Genomic DNA, 18,561 nt, shown 5'->3' with positions numbered 1-18,561 from the left:
TTGTCTCTGTATCTCAATCTCTGTCTCTCTCTATCTCGATCTCTGTCTCTGTCTCTCTCTCACAATCTCAATCTCTGTCTCTCTCTCTCTCTCTCAATCTCTGCCACTCTCTATCTCAATCTCAATCTCTGTCTCTCTATCTCAATCTCTGTCTCTCTCTCTCTCTATCTCTGTCTCTCTCTATCTCGATCTCTGTCTCTGTCTCTCTCTCAATCTCAATCTCAATCTCTGTCTCTCTCTATCCCAATCGCTGTCTCTGTCTCTCTCTCTCTCTCAATCTCTGTCTCTCTCGCTCAAACTCAATATCTGTCTCTCTCGCTCAAACTCAAAATTCTGTCTCTCTCTCTCTCTCTCTCTATCTCAATCTCTGTCTCTCTCAATCTCAATCCCTGTCTCGCTCTCTCTCTATCTCAATCTCTGTCTCTCTCTATCTCAATCTCTGTCTCTCTCTATCTCAATCTCTGTCTCTCTCTCTCTCAATCTCTGTATCTGTCTCTCTCTCTCTCAATCTCTGTCTCTCTCACTCAACCTCAATATCTGTCTGTCTCTCTCTCTCTCTCTATCTCAATCTCTGCCTCTCTCAATTTCAATCTCTGCCTCTCTCAATCTCAATCTCTGTCTCTCTCAATCTCAATCTCTGTCTCTCTCTCTCTCAATCTCTGCCTCTCTCTATCTCAATCTCAATCTCTGTCTCTCTCAATCTCAATTTCAATCTTTGTCTCTCTCTCTCTCTATCTCTCTCTCTCTCTCTCTCTCAATCTCTGTCCTTCTCTCTCTCAATCTCTGTTTCTCTCCATCTCAATCTCAATCTCTGTCTATCTCAATTACTGTCTGTCTGTCTCTCTCTCAATCTCTGTCTCTCCCTATCTCAATCTCAATCTCTGCCTCTTTCTATCTCAATCTCCATCGCTGTCTCTCTCTATCTCATTCTCTGTCTCTCTCTCACTCTTTCTGTCTCTCTCTCAATATCAATCTCAACCTCAATCTCAATCTCTGTCTCTCTCTATCCCTATCTCTGTCTCTCTCTAACTCAATCTCTGTCTCTCTCCATCTCAATCTCTGTCTCTCCCTATCCCTATCTCTGTCTCTCTCTAACTCAATCTCTGTCTCTCTCCATCTCAATCTCTGTCTCTCCCTATCTCAATCTCAATCGCTGTCTCTCTCTATCGCAATCTCTGTCTCTCTCTATCGCAATCTCTGTCCCTCTTTATCTCAATCTCTGTCTCTCTCTATCTCAATCTCTGTCTCGCTCAATCTCAATCTCTGTCTCGCTCTCTCTCTCTCAATCTCTGTCTTTCTCGCTCTCTTTCAATCTCTGTCTCTCTCTATCTCAATCTCTGTCTCTCTCTCAATCTGTCTCTCTCTATTTCAATCTCAATCTCTGTCTCTCTCAATCTTAATCTCTGTCTCTCCATTTCAATCTCAATCTCTGTGTCTCTCTCTGTCTCAATCTCTGTCTCTCTCTATCTCTATCTCAATCTCTGTCTGTCTCTCTCTCTCTCTCTCAATCTCTGTCTCTCCCTATCTCAATCTCAATCCCTCTCTATCTCAATCTCTGTCTCTCTCTCTCTCAATCTCAATCTCTGTCTCTCTCTATCTCAATCTCTGTCTCTCTCTCAATCTCTGTATCACTCTCTCTCTCAATCTCTGTCTCTCTCTCAATCTCTGTCTCTCCCTCTCTCAATCTCTGTCTCTCCCTCTCAATCTCTGTCTTCCTCTCAATCTCTGTCTTTCTCGCTCTCTCAATCTCTGTCTCTCTCTCTCTCAATCTCTGTCTCTCTCTATCTCTACCTCTGTCTCTCTACCTCAATCTCTGTCTCTCTCAATCTCAATCTCTGCCTCTCTCTATCTCAATCTCAATCTCTGTCTCTCTCTATCTCAATCTCTGTCTCTCTCTCTATCTCGATCTCTGCCTCTCTCTATCTCAACCTCGATCTCTGTCTCTCTCTATCTTGATCTCTGTCTCTGTCTCTGTCTCTGTCTCTCTCTCTCAATCACAATCTGAATCTCTGTCTCTCTCAATCTCAATCTCAATCTCAATCTCAATCTCTGTCTCTCTCAATCTCAATTTCAATCTTTGTCTCTCTCTCTCTCTCTCTCTCTCAATCTCTGTTCTTCTCTCTCTCAATCTCTGTTTCTCTCCATCTCAATCTCAATCTCTGTCTCCAACTCAATTACTGTCTGTCTGTCTCTCTCTCAATCTCTGTCTCTCCCTATCTCAATCTCAATCTCTGTCTCTTTCTATCTCAATCTCTGACTCTCTCAATCTCAATCTCTGCCTCTCTCTATCTCTTTCTCAATCTCTGTCTCTCTATCTCAATCTCTATCTCTCTCTATCTCAATCTCTGTCTCTCTCTCTCAATCTCAATCTCTGTCTCTCTCAATCTCAATCTCAATCTCTGTCTCTCTCTCTCTCTCAACCTCTGTCTCTCTCAATCTCAATCTCTCAATCTCTCTCTCTCTCTCAATCTCTCTGTCTCTCTCTCTCTCAAACTCTGTTTCTCTCAATCCTACTCTCTGTCTCTGTCTCTCTCAATCTTTCTGTTATTTGCTCCATGTTTGTCTCTATCTCTCTCTTTTCCTCTCTGTATCCTTCTCTTTCTGTTTCTCTCTCTCTCTCTCTATCTCTCCAACTCTGCCTTACGGTTTATATCATTGTCTGTACGTGTCTGTTGCCTGTCTCTCTTTCTCTCTGTGTCTGTCTCATCATTATGTCTATCTGTTGATTGGTCCCTTGTCTCTGTGTCTATCTCATGTCTGTTTCCATTGCCTTCTCTCACTCTTTCTCTTGCATTCTCTCTCTCTCTCTCTCTTTTTCTCTGTCTAGGTTTTTTCATTTGAACTGGCTGAACTATCTGGAGAGGTTGTTATCCCAATGCATCAGACCAGTGTTGACGGAGTGGACGACATGTCAAGTCTCATGGATCTCCATGAAGCTGCTATTCTGTACAACCTCTTTCTCCGATACAAACAGGATAAGATCTATGTACGCCAATTTTCTACCACTGCAGTTTCCCCTTCTCTTGCTGAGAGCCTGTGTTTGAAATGAAAGAGTGGCGGTAACTCCTGTTCACCCCATAAATTGTCATCAGTCACCCAGAGGTGCTGCTCCAGGTTATTGAGAAGCTATTCAGCCCATCAGCTCTAATCTAACCAAATTATATCTGATTTTGTTTTTGGGATGCAAATGCCACTTTTAGGTCAGCATTTATTTCCTGTCCCGAGTTGCTCCTTCAACCAACTGATGGTGAGCTGCCTTCATAAACCACTGCAGTCAATGTGCGAAGATTTGCCCCACAATGCCCTTAAGGAGGGATCTTGACCCAGCGACAGGGAAGAAACAGTGATATATTTCTGAGTCAGGATGCTGAGTGGCTTGGGGGGAACTTGCAGGGGGTGGTGTTCCTATGTATCTGCTGCCCTCGTCCTTTGAGATGGAAGTGGTCTAGCATTTGGAAGGTCTTGTCTCAAGGTCTTTGGTGAATTTCTGCAGTGTATCTTGTGGATAGTACACACTGCTGCTAATGAGTGTGGGTGGTGGAGGGAGTGGATGCTTTTGAATGTGTTTGGATTTGGGGCCAATCAAGCGGCTGCTTTGTCCTGGATGGTGTCAAGCTTCTTGAGTGTTGTTGGAGCTGCCCCCATCCAGGCAAGTGGAGAGTATTCCATCACACTCTGGACTTCTGCCTTGTAGATGGTGGACAGGCTTTGGGGAGTCAGGAGACGGGTTACTTGTTGCAGGATTTCCAGTTTCTGATCTGCACATGTTGCCATTGTATTTATATGGCCAGTTTCAGGTCAGTGTTAAACTCCAGGTTATTGATAATGGGGGTCAGTGATGGTGAGGCCATTGAATGTTATGGGGCAGTGATTACATTGTCTCTTATTGGTGATAGTCATTGTGTGGTGTGAATGACATTGCTATTTGTCAGCCATTGAATGTCAAAGGGCTGATGTTGTTGGTGATGGCATAAATAGTACTTGCTATTTGCTAACCCAAGCCTGGATATTGTCCCAGTCTCGCTGCATGTGGATATGGACTGCTTCAGTATCTGAGGAGTTGTAAATGGTGCTCAATATTGTACAATCATCAGTGTGCATCCTCACTTCTGACCTTAAAGATGGAGGGAAAGTCATTGATGAAGGTGCTGAAGTTGGTTGGGTCAAGGTCACTCCCCTGAGGAACTTCTGCAGAGATGTCCTGGACCTGAGGTAACTGACCTCCAACAACCACAACCATCTTTCTACGTGTGAGGCATTATTCCAACCAGTGGAAGGTTTGCCCCCTGATACCCATTCATTCCAGTTTTGCCAGGGCTGCTTGATGCCACACTCGGTCCAATGCAGCCTTGATGTCAAGGGTTTCCATACCTCTGGAACTCAGCCCTTTTTGTCCATAGGACATAGAACAATACAGCACAGAACAGGCCCTTTGGCCCACGATGTTGTGCCGAACATTTGTCCTAGCTTAAGCACCCATCCATGTACCTATCCAATTGCCACTTAAAGTTCGCCAATGATTCTGACTCTGCCACTCCCACAGGCAGCGCATTCCATGCCCCCACCACTCTCTGGGTAAAGAACCTACCCCTGACATCTCCCCTATACCTTCCACCCTTCACCTTAAATTTATGTCCCCTTGTAACACTCTGTTGTACCCGGGGAAAAAGTTTCTGATTGTCTACTCTATCTATTCCCCTGATCATCTTCTAAACCTCTATCAAGTCACCCCTCATCCTTCTCCGTTCCAATGAGAAAAGGCCTAGCACGCTCAACCTATCCTCGTACGACCCATTCTCCATTCCAGGCAACATCCTGGTAAATCTTCTCTGCACCCTCTCCAAAGCTTCTACATCCTTCCTAAAGTGAGGCGACCAGAACTGCACACAGTACTCCAAATGTGGCCTAACCAAGGTCCTGTACAGATGCAACATCACCTCACGACTCTTGAATTCAATCCCTCTGCTAATGTACCAAGCAGCTAATGAACCATGTTTGAACCAAGACTGTAATGAGGTCAGGAGCTGGGTGGCCCTGGTGGAACCCAAACTGGGCGTCACTGAGCAGGTTATTGCTGAGCAGGTGCTGCTTAATAACACTGTTGATGACCCATTCCATCAGTTTACTGAGGATCGAAAGAAGACTAATGGGGCAGTAATTGGCCAGTTGAATTTGTCCTGCTTTTTGTATACATGACATGCCTGGTCAATCCTCCACATTGTCGGGTCGATGGTAATGTTGTGATTGTGCCAAAACAGCTTGGCCCATGGCACGGCAAATTCTGGAGTACAAGTCTTCAGTGCTATTCCGGGAATATTGACAGGGCCCATAACGTTTGCAGCAAGCAGTGCCTCCAGGTGTTTCTTGATACTGTGTGAAGTGATTTGAATTGGCTGAAGACAGGCATCTGTGATGGTGGTGATTTTTGGAAGGGGCTGAGGTGAACCATCCTTTTGCTTTGTTGCAATTGCTTCCACCTTTTTTTTGCACTGATGTGTTGGACTCCCCCATGTTGAGGGTGGAGATGTTTATCGTCTCCCCCACCCAATTATATTCTGTGCCTTTTCCATTTCAGTGCTTCTTCCTAGATATTTTCCCTGTGGGGCATTCCCGTTGTGAAAATTCCCAATTTCCAGACATTTCCATTGTGGGATATTACCTGTATAGATATTCCCAGTTCCACAATATTCCCATTGAGGATTATTCCCAGTTACAACATAGAAGAACACTCCACTGATCATGTTGCTTTGCGTCCAAAGCCTAATCCAATTTTTTTTCCAGACTAACATAGGCTCCATCCTGACTGCAGTGAATCCCTACAAATGCATCGAGGGTCTGTACAGTGCCAACACAGTCGAGTTATACAGCAAACACCAGCTCGGAGAGCTTCCACCGCACATCTTTGCAATCGCCAATGAGTGTTACCACTGCTTGTGGAAACGTCAGGATAGTCAATGCATTCTCATCAGGTACGTAGGTTACACTGAGTCCCAAAGGAGGCAGGTCAGGCATCACCAAAACTAATTCCAGTCTCCACCATCTCTTTCTTGTCAGTTTCAACAAACGATATTAATCAACTTGAGTTAGGAACAGGGAAAACAATTAGAACAACTATTTCCCATCCACCTCTCCACACTCCTTATTCTCATCTTCTCATCCATGATCCACATTCCCAAATACCCATGTTCTCCCCAATTTAGAGTCAACCACATTGCTGTAGGTCTGGAGTCACATGTAGACCAGACCAGATAAGCACAGCTGATTTCCTTTCCTAAAGAACAATATTGGACCAGAGAGATTTTTATAACAATCTGATATAGCCTTGTGCCGTATTCACAGAAACCAACATAGGAGATACCAGATTTATAATAAAATTTGCAGACGGTATTCTCTCACTATTTAGACTGTTTATCATGCAACAACATCCCTTCGTACCCGTAACCTGAATTAGTGAAGTAGTTAAATGGTGGACAGTTAAATGATACTCTAACTTGTGGATCTTTTACTCCCGGGCCTGTGACTGTAACCCACACAGTGGTGAAAGTGGAGCTGGTAAGACGGAAAGTACAAAGTTACTGCTTCAGTTTCTGTCTGTAACAAGCCAGAGATCGTTGGGAGGCTCATCTCAAGAGAGGAGCACGCATGTGGAACAAGCCATCCTGGGGAGCAGGTATGCAAACTATGAATCATACCCCGACAACTCAGCCCCCACACTACTTCCAACATTTACAATACAGAAACAGACTATTAAAACACTGCAATTTAGCCATTACTGAGAAGAGCATTCCTCCAGATCCGCTGATCAGCATAAAACAAACAATCTCATTGAAGAATATGTCATGGAAAATACACTGACTCTCACTGGAGTACAGTCCCATGCACACTGACTCTCACTGGGGTACAGTCCCACATACACTGTCACTGGGGTACAGTCCAACACACACTGACTCTCACTGGCATCGGGATCCCACCCACACTGACCCTCACTGGGGTACAGTCCCACACACACTGACTCTCACTGGCATCGGGATCCCACCCACACTGACCCTCACTGGGGTACAGTCCCACACACACTGACCCTCACTGGCATCGGGATCCCACCCACACTGACCCTCACTGGGGTACAGTCCCACACACACTGACTCTCACTGGCATCGGGATCCCACCCACACTGACCCTCATTGGGGTACAGTCCCACACACACTGACTCTCACTGGCATCGGGATCCCACCCACACTGACCCTCACTGGGGTACAGTCCCACACACACTGACCCTCACTGGGGTACAGTCCCACACGCACTGACACTCACTGGGGTACAGTCCCACATGCACTGACCCTCATGCAGTACAGTCCCACACACACTGACTCTCACTGGGGGACACTCCCACTCATACTGACTCTCACTGGGGTACAGTCCCACATACACTGACTCATGGGAGTACAGTCCAACCCAGACTGACTCTCTCAAGAGGGCAATATCTTGTTTTTCTTAAGCACCAGATGTTTCATCAGTGTATTTTGAAACAAGTTTTGCCCTGAGTCACATTAGATCAGTTAGAGCAGAAGGCCAAGGTTTGTTGAAATACGCTGCTTTTAAGGAGTATCTTGAAGGACGAAAGACAATTTGACAGATTTGGGGAAAGAATTCCAGAGTTAGTGCCAGCTACCCAAGAGCACAGTGCCAATGGTGGGGTAATTTAAATCTGAGGATGTGGAAGAGCCAGTATTAGAGGGTTTTGGATGTTGTGGAGTTTGAGGAGATTCAAGGGTAAGCAGGGGTGAGGACATGGAAGGATTTAAAAACAAAGATATGAATTTTAAAATCCAGATGCTGCTTGACCAGATCTAATTTGGGTGAGTGAACATGGGACTAATCCTGGAACAGGACCTTGTGTGAGTTGAGAAACTGGCAGCAGGAGCCACCCTCAGGTTTCAGTTTCAGCATTAACGATGAGAATCTTTCTCTACAGCCCGGTCATGGAAGCCTTTGGAAATGCCAGGACTGTTTACAACAACAACTCCAGCCGGTTTGGGAAATTCATCCAGCTTCACTTTTCTCAGAATGGAAACATTCAGGGAGGTGCCATTGTTGACTGTATCCTTCTGTTCAAGGAGTGTGTGAAAAAGCTGTATCTGCTCACTGCCCTTTATCAATGACCCAGTCATTCCAGTTGGTCCTACAAACCACTGTACAACTATCCCCATTACAGCAATATACTAATAGCTGTAGAGTATGGACTGAGATGTTTGGGAGTCAGTTGAAGGCTATTAGCTCAGGGGACTTGGGTTCGGGTTAGACATTGGGATTGAGATGAGTATTTGGGTTTTGAATTTGCGATGAGTATTTCCAGTTTGTGGTTGGGTGAGTGTTTGGGTTTTGGGATTTAGTAAGGGTTTGGGTTTTGGAAAACAAAACCAGAAATTGCTGGAAAAGTTCAGCAAGTTTGACAGCATCTGTGAAGAGAAATCAGAGTTAATGTTTCAGGTCAGGTGATCCTTCCTCAAAGGTCTGAAAAAGGGTCTTTGGACCCAAAATGTTAACACGGATTTCTCTTCACGGAGGCTGCCAGACCTGCTGAACTTTTACAGAAACTTCTGTTTTGTTTCTGATTTCCAGCATCTGCAATTCTATAGAACATAGAACATAGAACATAGAAAAATACAGCGCAGTACAGGACCTTTGGCCCTTGATGTTGCGCCGATCCAAGCCCACCTAACCTACACTAGCCCACTATCCTCCATATGCCTATCCAATGCCCATTTAAATGCCCATAAATAGGGAGAGTCCACCACTGTTACTGGCAGGGCATTCCATGAACTCACGACTCGCTGAGTAAAGAATCTACCCCTAACATCTGTCCTATACCTACCACCCCTTAATTTAAAGCTATGCCCCCTCGTAATAGCTGACTCCATACGTGGAAAAAGGTTCTCATGGTCAACCCTATCTAAACCCTTAATTATCTTGTACACCTCTATCAAGTCACCCCTAAATCTTCTTTTCTCCAATGACAACAGCCCCAAGTGCCTCAGCCTTTCCTCATACCATCTTCCTACCATACCAGGCAACATCCTGGTAAACCTCCTCTGCACCCGTTCCAGTGCCTCCGCATCCTTCCTATAGTATGGCGACCAAAACTGCACCATTACTCCAGATGCGGCCGCACCAGAGTCTTATACAACTGGAACATGACCTCAGGACTCCGGAACTCAATTCCTCTACCAATAAAAGCCAGTACGCCATATGCCTTCTTTACCGCACTATTTACCTGGGTGGCAACTTTCAGAGATCTGTGTACATGGACACCAAGATCCCTCTGCTCATCCACACTACCAAGTATCCGACCATTAGCCCAGTACCCCATCTTTTTGTTACTCTTACCAAAGTGAATCACCTCACACTTACCTACATTGAACTCCATTTGCCACCTTTCTGCGCAGCTCTGCAACTTATCTATATCCCGCTGTAACCTGACACATCCTTCCTCACTGTCAACAACTCCACCGACTTTCGTATCATCTGCAAACTTGCTCACCCAACCTTCTAGCCCCTCCTTCAGGCTATTTATAAAAATGACAAACAGCAATGGTCCCAAAACAGATCCTTGCGGAACACCGCTAGTAACTGCACTCCAAGATGAACCTTTACCATCAACTATTACCCTCTGTCTTCTTCCAGCCAGCCAACTCCTAATCCAAACCTCCAACTCACCCTCAATGCCATACCTCCGTACTTTTTGCAGTAGCCTACCATGGGGAACCTTATCAAACGCCTTACTAAAATCCATATACACCACATCTACCGCTTTACCCTTGTCTACCTCCTTAGTCACCTTCTCAAAGAATTCAATAAAGTTTGTGAGGCACGACCTGCCCTTCACAAAACCATGCTGACTATCCTTGATCACATTATTCCTATCCAGATGTTCATAAATCCTATCCCTTACAATTCTCTCTAAGACTTTGCCCACAACAGAAGTGAGACTCACCGGCCTATAGTTACTAGGGTTATCCCTACTCCCCTTCTTGAACAAGGGAACCACATTTGCTAGCCTCCAGTCTATTGGCACTATTCCTGTAGACAACAAGGACATAAAAATCAAAGCCAATGGCTCTGCAATCTCCTCCCTTGCTTCCCAGAGAATCCTAGGATAAATGCCATCAGGCCCAGGGGACTTATCTATTTTCACTCTTTCCAGAATTTCCAACACCTCTTCCCTACATACCTCAAAGCCGTCCATTCTAATTAATTGTGACTCAATATTCACATCGGCAACAATGTCCTGTTCCTGAGTGAATACTGACGAAAAGTATTCATTCAGTGTCTCCCCAATCTCTTCAGCCTCCACACGCAACTTCCCACTACTGTCCTTGACTGGACCTATTCCTACCCTAGTCATTCTTTTATTCCTGACATACCTATAGAAAGCCTTAGGGTTTTCCCTAATCCTACCAACTAAGGACTTTTCATGTCCCCTCCTTGCTGCTCTTAGCTCTCTCTTCAGATCCTTCCTGGCTACCTTATAACTCTCAATCGCCCCAATTGAACCTTCACGCCTCATCTTTACATGGGCCGCCCTCTTCCCTTTAACAAGGGATTCCAATTCCTTATTAAACCACGGCTCCCTCACATGACCCTTTCCTCCCTTCTTTAGGTTTTTATTTGGGTTTTGGAATTAGGATGCGTATTTGAAGATTGGGATTGTGGTAATACTTGCGATTTGGGATTAGGGTGTGTTTGTATGGAGTTTGGGAATGGGCTAAGTGTTTGGAGTTGGTTTGATTGTGACCCTGGAATGTTAAGATCTCCAATCTACCAGCTCCCAGATGAAAATGAATTAAATGTGCAGATGACCCTTTAACATCCTTAACTCCTGATGCAGATTTACTGGAAAAGGTGAGCTCCCTCCACTTAGTATTGCACAGCACAAGAGGAAGTCATTCAGTCTATTGGATCCATTCCACCATTCAGCCCGATCCTGGGAGTTGATCCCAGTTGCCTGCCCTCTGATTCCCTTCACCGAACAAGAATCTATCCATCTCCTTTTAAAGGCTCAGTCAATCTCAGCTTTAACAGATTTACAACAGAGAGAGATCCAGATTTCAATTGCCTTTGATGTGATTCTGGTCCTGGCTTAAATTTTAACCTTCTGCCTCCCCTCACTGGCGGGAAGAGTTTCTGCCCACCAGTTTTATGAGATCCTGTGATTGTTTGAATAAAATGTTTACCCATCCCTCATTGATCTTGAGAAGATGGTGTTGAGCTGTCTTCTTGCATCTAATTGAGAGGCTTGCTGTGCCATTTCAGAGATTAATAAAGAATTAACTGAATGTTATGGTTCTGGAGTCATGTATTATCCAGACAGAGAAAGGACAACAGATTTCCTCCTCTGAGTGACACTAAAGCAGAGAGTCAGCATGGCTTCATGAAAGGGAAATTATTTCTTTAATTATCATAGATTTTTGAAATAGTCTCAACAGAGTGAATAGAGGGGAAGTGGTTGATGTATTGTACCCACGTTTTGCCTTCCTCCCTATTGATTTCCAAATTGAGCATGATCAATAGCCAAGTCTCCATTGTCTTCTGGATAGAGAATTCCAAAGTGAGTTTTGAGAAGATTTGTAGCTCAGGTTGAGGTTTTGGATGTAGGTTTGCTAGCTAAGCTGGAAGGTTCATTTCCAGATGTTTCGTTACCCTGCTAGGTAGCATCTTCAGTGGGCCTCAGGTGAAGCAATGATGAAAATTCCTGCTTTCTATTTATATGTTTGGATTTCTTTGGGTTGGTGATGTCATTTCCTGTGGTGATGTTATTTCCTGTGGTGAAGTCACTTCCTGTTCCTTTTCTCAGGGGGTGATAGATGGGGTCAAACTTGATATGTTTGATAGAGTTCTAATTGGAATGCCATGCCTCTAGAAGTTCTCATGCATGTCTTTGTATGGCTTGTCCTAGGATGTGTTGTCCGAGTTGGTGTCCTTCCTCATCTGTATCTAAGGATACTAGTGAGAGATGGACACCACTTTGACGCATCCATCCGAGGTCAAGCCAAACAAAGACATGCACGAGAATTCCTAGAAGTATGGAATTCCAACCGGAACTCTATCAATAAACACATAGAGTTAGACCCCATCTACCACCCCCTGAGAAAAGGAAGGGGAAATGACTTCACCACAGGAAATGACATCACCAACCCAAAGAAACCCAAACATATAAATAGAAAGCAGGAATCTTCAGCATTGCTTCACCTGAGGCCCACTGAAGATCTTATCTAGTAGGGTAATGAAACGTTTGGAAATGAACCTTGCAGCTCAGCAAGCAAACCTACATCCAAGAGAATTCCAAAGATTCAGCACCCTTCCACTGAAGAATTTCCCCTCATTTCAGTCCAAAATGGCCTGCCCTGTATTCTGAGACTGTGGGCCTGGTTCCAGCCCCCTTCTTCAACCTGGACCAACATCCTTACTGCATCTGCCCTGTTGATCGCTATAATAATGTTGCATGCATCAATTCAATCACCTCACTGTTCAAAATTCCAGAGAATTCAGACCCAGGCTCCTCAATCTCTTCTTGTTGGACAGTTCTGCCTTCCCAGGAATCAGTCCAGTGATTCCTTCACTGCCCTCCATCAGTGGAAACTATCCTTTTGGCTGAAGGTGGTTGTGACTATTTCAGAATCTGGCCTAGCTTAGGCTAGGATGGGATACGGGCCTTTATCTCTCTGAGAGGAAGGGATGCAGTTTTATTCTCATTAATTATAAGAGGGGATTATCTTGTCTGAGTTGTGGTTAATTTCCTGTGTCTCCTCATTTCCGGTGACCCACACCCACTTCATCATCTCTCACACTGTTCTGATTCTGCTCTGACCCTTCACCCTACAATGATCCCTTGCCCAGCTCTAACCCTTGCTCTGTGATAATGTTTGGTGATCTTTGGCCCATGGTGACTTCTGTTCTCTGGTGACTTCCAGTGACCCTTTCTCTGTGGTTACCCCTCACCAGTGATTACTCATCACCTGCTGGCCTATGTATTATATCCCTCATGTCAGAGTATGGTGAGGGTGAGGAATGCTCTACTTTCCAACAGATGTTGATGATATTGATGCTTTTTCCAGAACCGAGTGGTCAGACAGAATCCAGCTGAAAGGAATTACCATATCTTCTACGCTCTGCTGGCTGGAACTGACTCACAGCAAAAAGGTGAGCAAGGGATGTGATCTGGGTCACGACAATGGCCTTCACCCAGGGTTTATTCCATGTGGATAAACCAACATACTCTCGCTTACCTTTGCTGTCAGTGCCCAGAGAATTCTCACATTCCAGAGGTTCAAAGGCCACTTCCACAGCACAGGAAACCTGTTCCATCACCTCCACTCATCCTCTCCTGAATCCCTCTTCTTCCCCATCCTACCCTGTCCCACTCCATCTACAATATGGGAATGATTGGAATGGGGGAGGAGGGAGATTAGAGGAGGGGATTGGGAGAAGTCAAAACGGGTGGCGATGGCCATGGGGAAGGCATTAGTTTTTGAAATGTAAGAGTCTGGAATCTATCTTCCTTCTGCTGATCTGTGTGTTTGTCTGTTCTCCAATTGGGCAGAGGCCTTGTACCTGTCAGACATGGAATCCTATCATTACCTGAGGAAGTCCGGTTGTGTGAACAACAAGAATCTGGACGACAAACTGATGTTTGAGAAAGTGATGGTGAGTTGAAAGAGGCCGATTTCACTGTGTATTGGTTGACCACACCAAAGAAGTTTGGAGTTTATAAGTAGGTCAATGGTCAGCAGCTGGATTTGGAACGGGGGTCAAAGGTCAAATTTTTGGGGAGTTGTGCTTCGGTTGGCAGAGTTAGGAGAATGGGACAAATAAACTGATTGAACTGGGGGTTGATGAGTCCCCAGGTCCAGATGGATTTAATACTGAGGGTCTTAAAGAGGTAGCTAATGAGATAATTGATGTGTTGATGCTAATCTTTCAAACGTCTCTAGATCCAGGAAAAGTTCCATCCAACTGGAAAGTAGCAAACTCTTATCTAAGTAGGGAGGAAAGCAGAAAACGGGAAACTATCACTAGTTTGTTTGACATATTTTATCGGGAAGCTGTTAGAATCAAAGTTGCACTGTCTTGACCCTAAATAGTAGAATAAGCCTAGTCTTTTAACAGACAGTTAATTTTACCAGGTCATTAAACCAACGTCTTCTCCTGTGGCAGAATAAGAATCAATTCCTGGAGGCTCCAAAAGTTAGAAATGGCAAAAGCAATGGAACAGCTGTTTTCCTTTCCTCCCTTGCTTCGTTAATCACCAACTCCACTTTGCATTATAAATCACACCTCCTAAGGCAACATTAAATGTTTGCAGATGGATAGAGATAGGTTAAGTGACTGGGGCAAAGTATTATGGGGGAAAATTAGGAACATTGATGTGAAGGGAAATATGTGAAACTCTGCTCCTTACTCATGTTCAAAACACACATTTTTACTACAACTGCCAACACTGCCAGTGATGTCACTCAGATTGACCACACTTGTTTTGGTGCTGCCATGCTTTTTATTACCAGTAAAGCATTTCCCAAATGTGCATGAGCAGAATCTTCAGGGGCGTTAGGAGACACACAGCAAGGAAATATTCTCTCTCAGAGAGCTGTGTGACTTTGGAACACTGCCTCAGAGGGTGGGAGAGGCAGGTTTGCTGAGTATTTTTATGATAGAGGTGGATAAGTTCTTAAAACAAAAACAGTCATTGCTGGTGAAACTCAGGAGGTCTGGCAGCATCTGTGGGAAGAAAGCTGAGTTAACGTTTGAGGCTGGTGCCTCTTCATCAGAACTGAAGGAAAAAGTGGTATTTACGCTGAGGACAAGGTTTGGGAGTTGGGGGCAGGAAAGAGAGGTGAGCATATCCCAGAGAGACAGAGGGAGAGAGAGAGAGATGATAAGGGTGGGCAGCCGAGATTATAGGCCGGGATAGAAGAGAAGATGAGTAAATGACAATTGGAGCTGAGAGTGGGAGACCATGGGTAGGCTCTGCTGAAAGCAACCTGTGTCAGGACAGGATGTTGGTGGGGGGAGGGGAGGGGGTGTAAAAACACGGACAGATGGAATCAGGCTTCAAAATTATTGAACTCGATGTTGAGTCCTGAAGGTTGCAGGGTCCCCAAATGAGGCGCTGTTCTTCAGCTTTTGCTGAGCTTCACTGGAACACTGTAGCAGACCTGTGACTGAAATGTTGGCACGGGAACACAGTGGTGTGCTGAAGTGGCAGGCAACTGGAAGCTTGGAGTCATTTTTATGGACAACACATCAGTGTTCTGCAACTCAGTCTGTGTTTCATCTCCCCAGTGTAGGGAAGACCACACTGTGAACAGTTAATACAGTAAACTAGACTGAATGAAATGCAGGTAAAATGCTGCTTCTCCTGGGAGGTGTAACTGGACCTTGGATAAGGAGGAAGGAGAATATAATTGGGCAGGTGTTACACCTTCTGCAATTGCAAGCGAAGGTGCCATGGGTATTGGGAGTGGAGGAGGAGTGGAAGGGAACGGACCCTGTGGAAGTCCTAAGGGAAGGGAGGGGAATGCATGTCTGGTCAGGGCATCCCACTGGACATGACAGAAATGGCAGCAAATGATCCTTTGATCAAGGAGGCTGGTGGGATGGTACCAGGGGAACTGCTTTGTTGTGGGAGGGAAGAGAAGGAGTGAGGGCAGAAGTGTGGGAAATGGGTCAGACATAGCTGAAGGCCCTGTCAACCATGGGGAATCCTCAGCTGAGCAAAAAAGGTGGATACTTCTGAGGGCTCACTTTGGAACATGACATCATTGAAGTAATGGAGATGGAGAAACTAGGAAAATGGAGAGGAGTCCTTCTAGGAAGCAAAGTGTGAGGATTTATGGTTGAAGTAACTGTGAGGGAGTCGATTGGTTTGTACTGAATATCGGTGACCAGCCTAACCCCAGAAATGAAAACTGATGTCGAGGTAGAGAAGGAAAGAGCAGGTGAGATAAGAGCAGGGTGGAAATTGGAAGCAAAATTGATAAATGTTTCCAGTTCTGGATGAGAAAGTGAAGCAGCACCAATGATATTATTGGTGTACCAGGAGGTAGAATCGTTGGTGGGATCCGAGTAGGATTGGCACAAGGAGCATTCCAGGTACCCTATAAAGAGACAGATTTTGGGCCCAATCAGATACCCATGGCCACACCTTTTTTTATCTGAAGAAAGTGAGAGGTGTCAAAGGAGAAGTCATTCAAAGTGAGCTCAGCCAAGCAGAAGAAGAATCACTGGACCCGAAACATTAACTCTGCTTTCTCTCCAGAGATGCTGCCAGTCCTGCTGAGATTTTCCAACAATGTCTGATATTGTTTCAGTCAGGCAGAGGAGGGTGGTAGTGATGGGGACCTTTCCAGGAAAAGTGGAGAGCCTTGAGGCCATCCTGTGTTATAAGCAATCCATGCCGTAGCAGAACCAGGATGTGGCTGGCTTAAAAAAAGGAGTAGTCCGGTAAAGGGTTTGCACGTCCAATAGTGAAGAGGAGGTGGCTGGTGCCCACAAACTGGACATTTAGAAACAGACGTTAAGCATCAGAATCGCTGATATATGTGGGGATGAACCGGACATGGGCAGAAAAATCCAGTTGAGAGAGAAAGAAATAAGTTCCATGGGGCAGGCACAGGCAGAAACAATGGGTCTGCCTGGGTCATTTTGTTTGTGAATTTTGGAGAGAAGGTAGAAGTGGGCTATATAAGGTTGGGAGACTGGGGAAATCTCCAGATAAAGTGAGGTTGGTGACAGTCGACACTATGGCCTGATGCTCGATAATGGGGTCATGGTCTGGGGAAGGTAGGAGGTAATATGTGAGAGCAAGTGCTTAGCCTCCACAATGCAGAGTCAAAAAGTGCAGCGCTGGAAAAGTACAGCTGGTCAGGAGAGTCAGTGTTTCGAGCATAAGCTCTTCATCAGGAATGTTGAAGATTCCCGATAAAGAGCTTTTGCCCGAAACATCGTCTCTTCGGCTCCTCAGATGCTGCCTGACCTGCTGTGCTTCTACAGCACCACACTTTCCACTCTGATCTCCAGCATCTGCAGTCCTCACTTTCTCCTCCGCAACGTAGAGGTCAGGATGCCAGACTATAACAGCACCACCCTTTTTGGCAGGTTTGATGACAACATCAGGATTTGATCTGGCTGACAGCATGGTCAATTTAGAGGGAGAAAATTTCTCTGCCCCTCCCACTGACCCTGCTCTACAACCCCTAAAAAATGAGACTAAGATGAGCCATGTCACATTGTCTGTTCTCACATCAAGTGCAGGTAAAAGGTCAGAGGGAGGTGCCTAGGTGGAGGGACAGTGTTGGAGGTGAGTGAGGAGGTCTGTGGGATGGGAGGGGTCTGCTGTCCAAAAGGGTAGGCATGGAGGAGTGGGAAGAAGAGTTGAAAATTCATTGAGGTGGGAGTGCAGGGGATAAAACTAAGACCTTTGCTGAGTACAGAATGTTCAGCATCAGAGAGCTGTCAGAAGGTATTGTAGAAGTTCATGTTAGGCAGATGAATGAAAGATTATTGTGTCATATAGGGATATGCAATTCAAACATAAATAGATTAGCCATAATCTTACTGAATGGCAGAATGATGAAGGTAGAGCAGTGGGTGTGGTGTACATGGATTTTAGCAAGATATTTGACAAGGTTTCCCATGGTATGCTCATTCAGAAAGTAAGGAGGCATGCGATACAGGGAAATCTGGCTGTCTGGATGCAGAGTTGGCAGGCCCATAGAAGATAGAGGGTGGAGGAAGATGGCAAGTATCTGGATTAGTGGTGCTGGAAGAGCACAGCAAGTATTCAGCCTGGAGCTCAGTGACCAATAGAACCTGTGCTCTTTGTGATTTTTATAAATGACTTGGGTGAGGAATTGGAAGGATAGGTTAGTAAATCTGCCAATGACACAAAGTTTGGTGGAATGGTGGATGGTGTGGAGGGCTGTTGTAGGTTGCAGCAGGACATTTACAGATTGCAGACAGTGAGGACTGCAGATGCTGGAGATCAGAGTCAAAGTGTGTTGCTGGAAAAGCATAGCAGGTCCGGCAGCATCCAAGGAGCAGGAGAATCGACATTTCGTGCGTAAGTCCTTCATCAGGAATGTGATTGCAGAACTGGGCTGAGAAGTGGCAGATGGAGTTCAACCTGGATAAGTGCGAAGTAATTCCCTTTGGAAGTCGAATTTGAATGCATAATACAGGGTTAAAGGCAGGATTCTTGGCAGTGTGGAGGAACAGAGGGATCTTAGGCTCTAGGTACCTAGATCCCTCAAAGATGGCACCCATATAGATAGGGTTTTTAAGAAGGCAAATGGTGTACTGCTTTCATTAGCAGGGAGATTTGCATGAGAATAAAAGGTTAAGAGGTGACTTAATTGAGACGTAGAAGACAATCAAAGGGTTAGATCGGGTAGACAGTGAGAGCCTCAGATGGTGATGGCTAGCACGAGGGAGAGCCCCTCCAATCGCCACCAGGACAGAACCCCACGGAATGTTTCAGAGAACACCTCTGGGACACCCGCACCAACC

General features: G+C 45.3%; 1 protein-coding gene across 2 annotated transcripts in view; it reads left to right on the top strand.

Annotated features, from left to right (window-relative positions):
- The window catches only part of myo10l3 (myosin X, like 3), a 234,138-nt gene that overhangs the window by 29,631 nt on the left and 185,946 nt on the right, over positions 1–18,561 (top strand). The window contains exons 3-9 of one of the 2 annotated variants that reach the window (XM_043694412.2): positions 2,828–2,986; positions 5,782–5,969; positions 6,536–6,670; positions 7,973–8,097; positions 10,886–10,899; positions 13,113–13,197; positions 13,598–13,701. In XM_043694412.2, coding sequence (XP_043550347.1) covers positions 2,828–2,986; positions 5,782–5,969; positions 6,536–6,670; positions 7,973–8,097; positions 10,886–10,899; positions 13,113–13,197; positions 13,598–13,701 — 810 coding nt within the window. The remainder of the gene's footprint in view (positions 1–2,827; positions 2,987–5,781; positions 5,970–6,535; positions 6,671–7,972; positions 8,098–10,885; positions 10,900–13,112; positions 13,198–13,597; positions 13,702–18,561) is intronic. The other variant, XM_087989442.1, reaches the window with a different exon arrangement.

This window comes from Chiloscyllium plagiosum, unplaced genomic scaffold, assembly GCF_037043375.1.
Source record: "Chiloscyllium plagiosum isolate Xiang-an unplaced genomic scaffold, Cpla_swu_hap1 HiC_scaffold_7, whole genome shotgun sequence".
NCBI classification, from domain to species: domain Eukaryota; kingdom Metazoa; phylum Chordata; class Chondrichthyes; order Orectolobiformes; family Hemiscylliidae; genus Chiloscyllium; species Chiloscyllium plagiosum.
The sequence above is the reverse complement of the archived record's forward strand: the minus strand, read 5'-3'. Positions and strand labels throughout refer to the sequence as shown.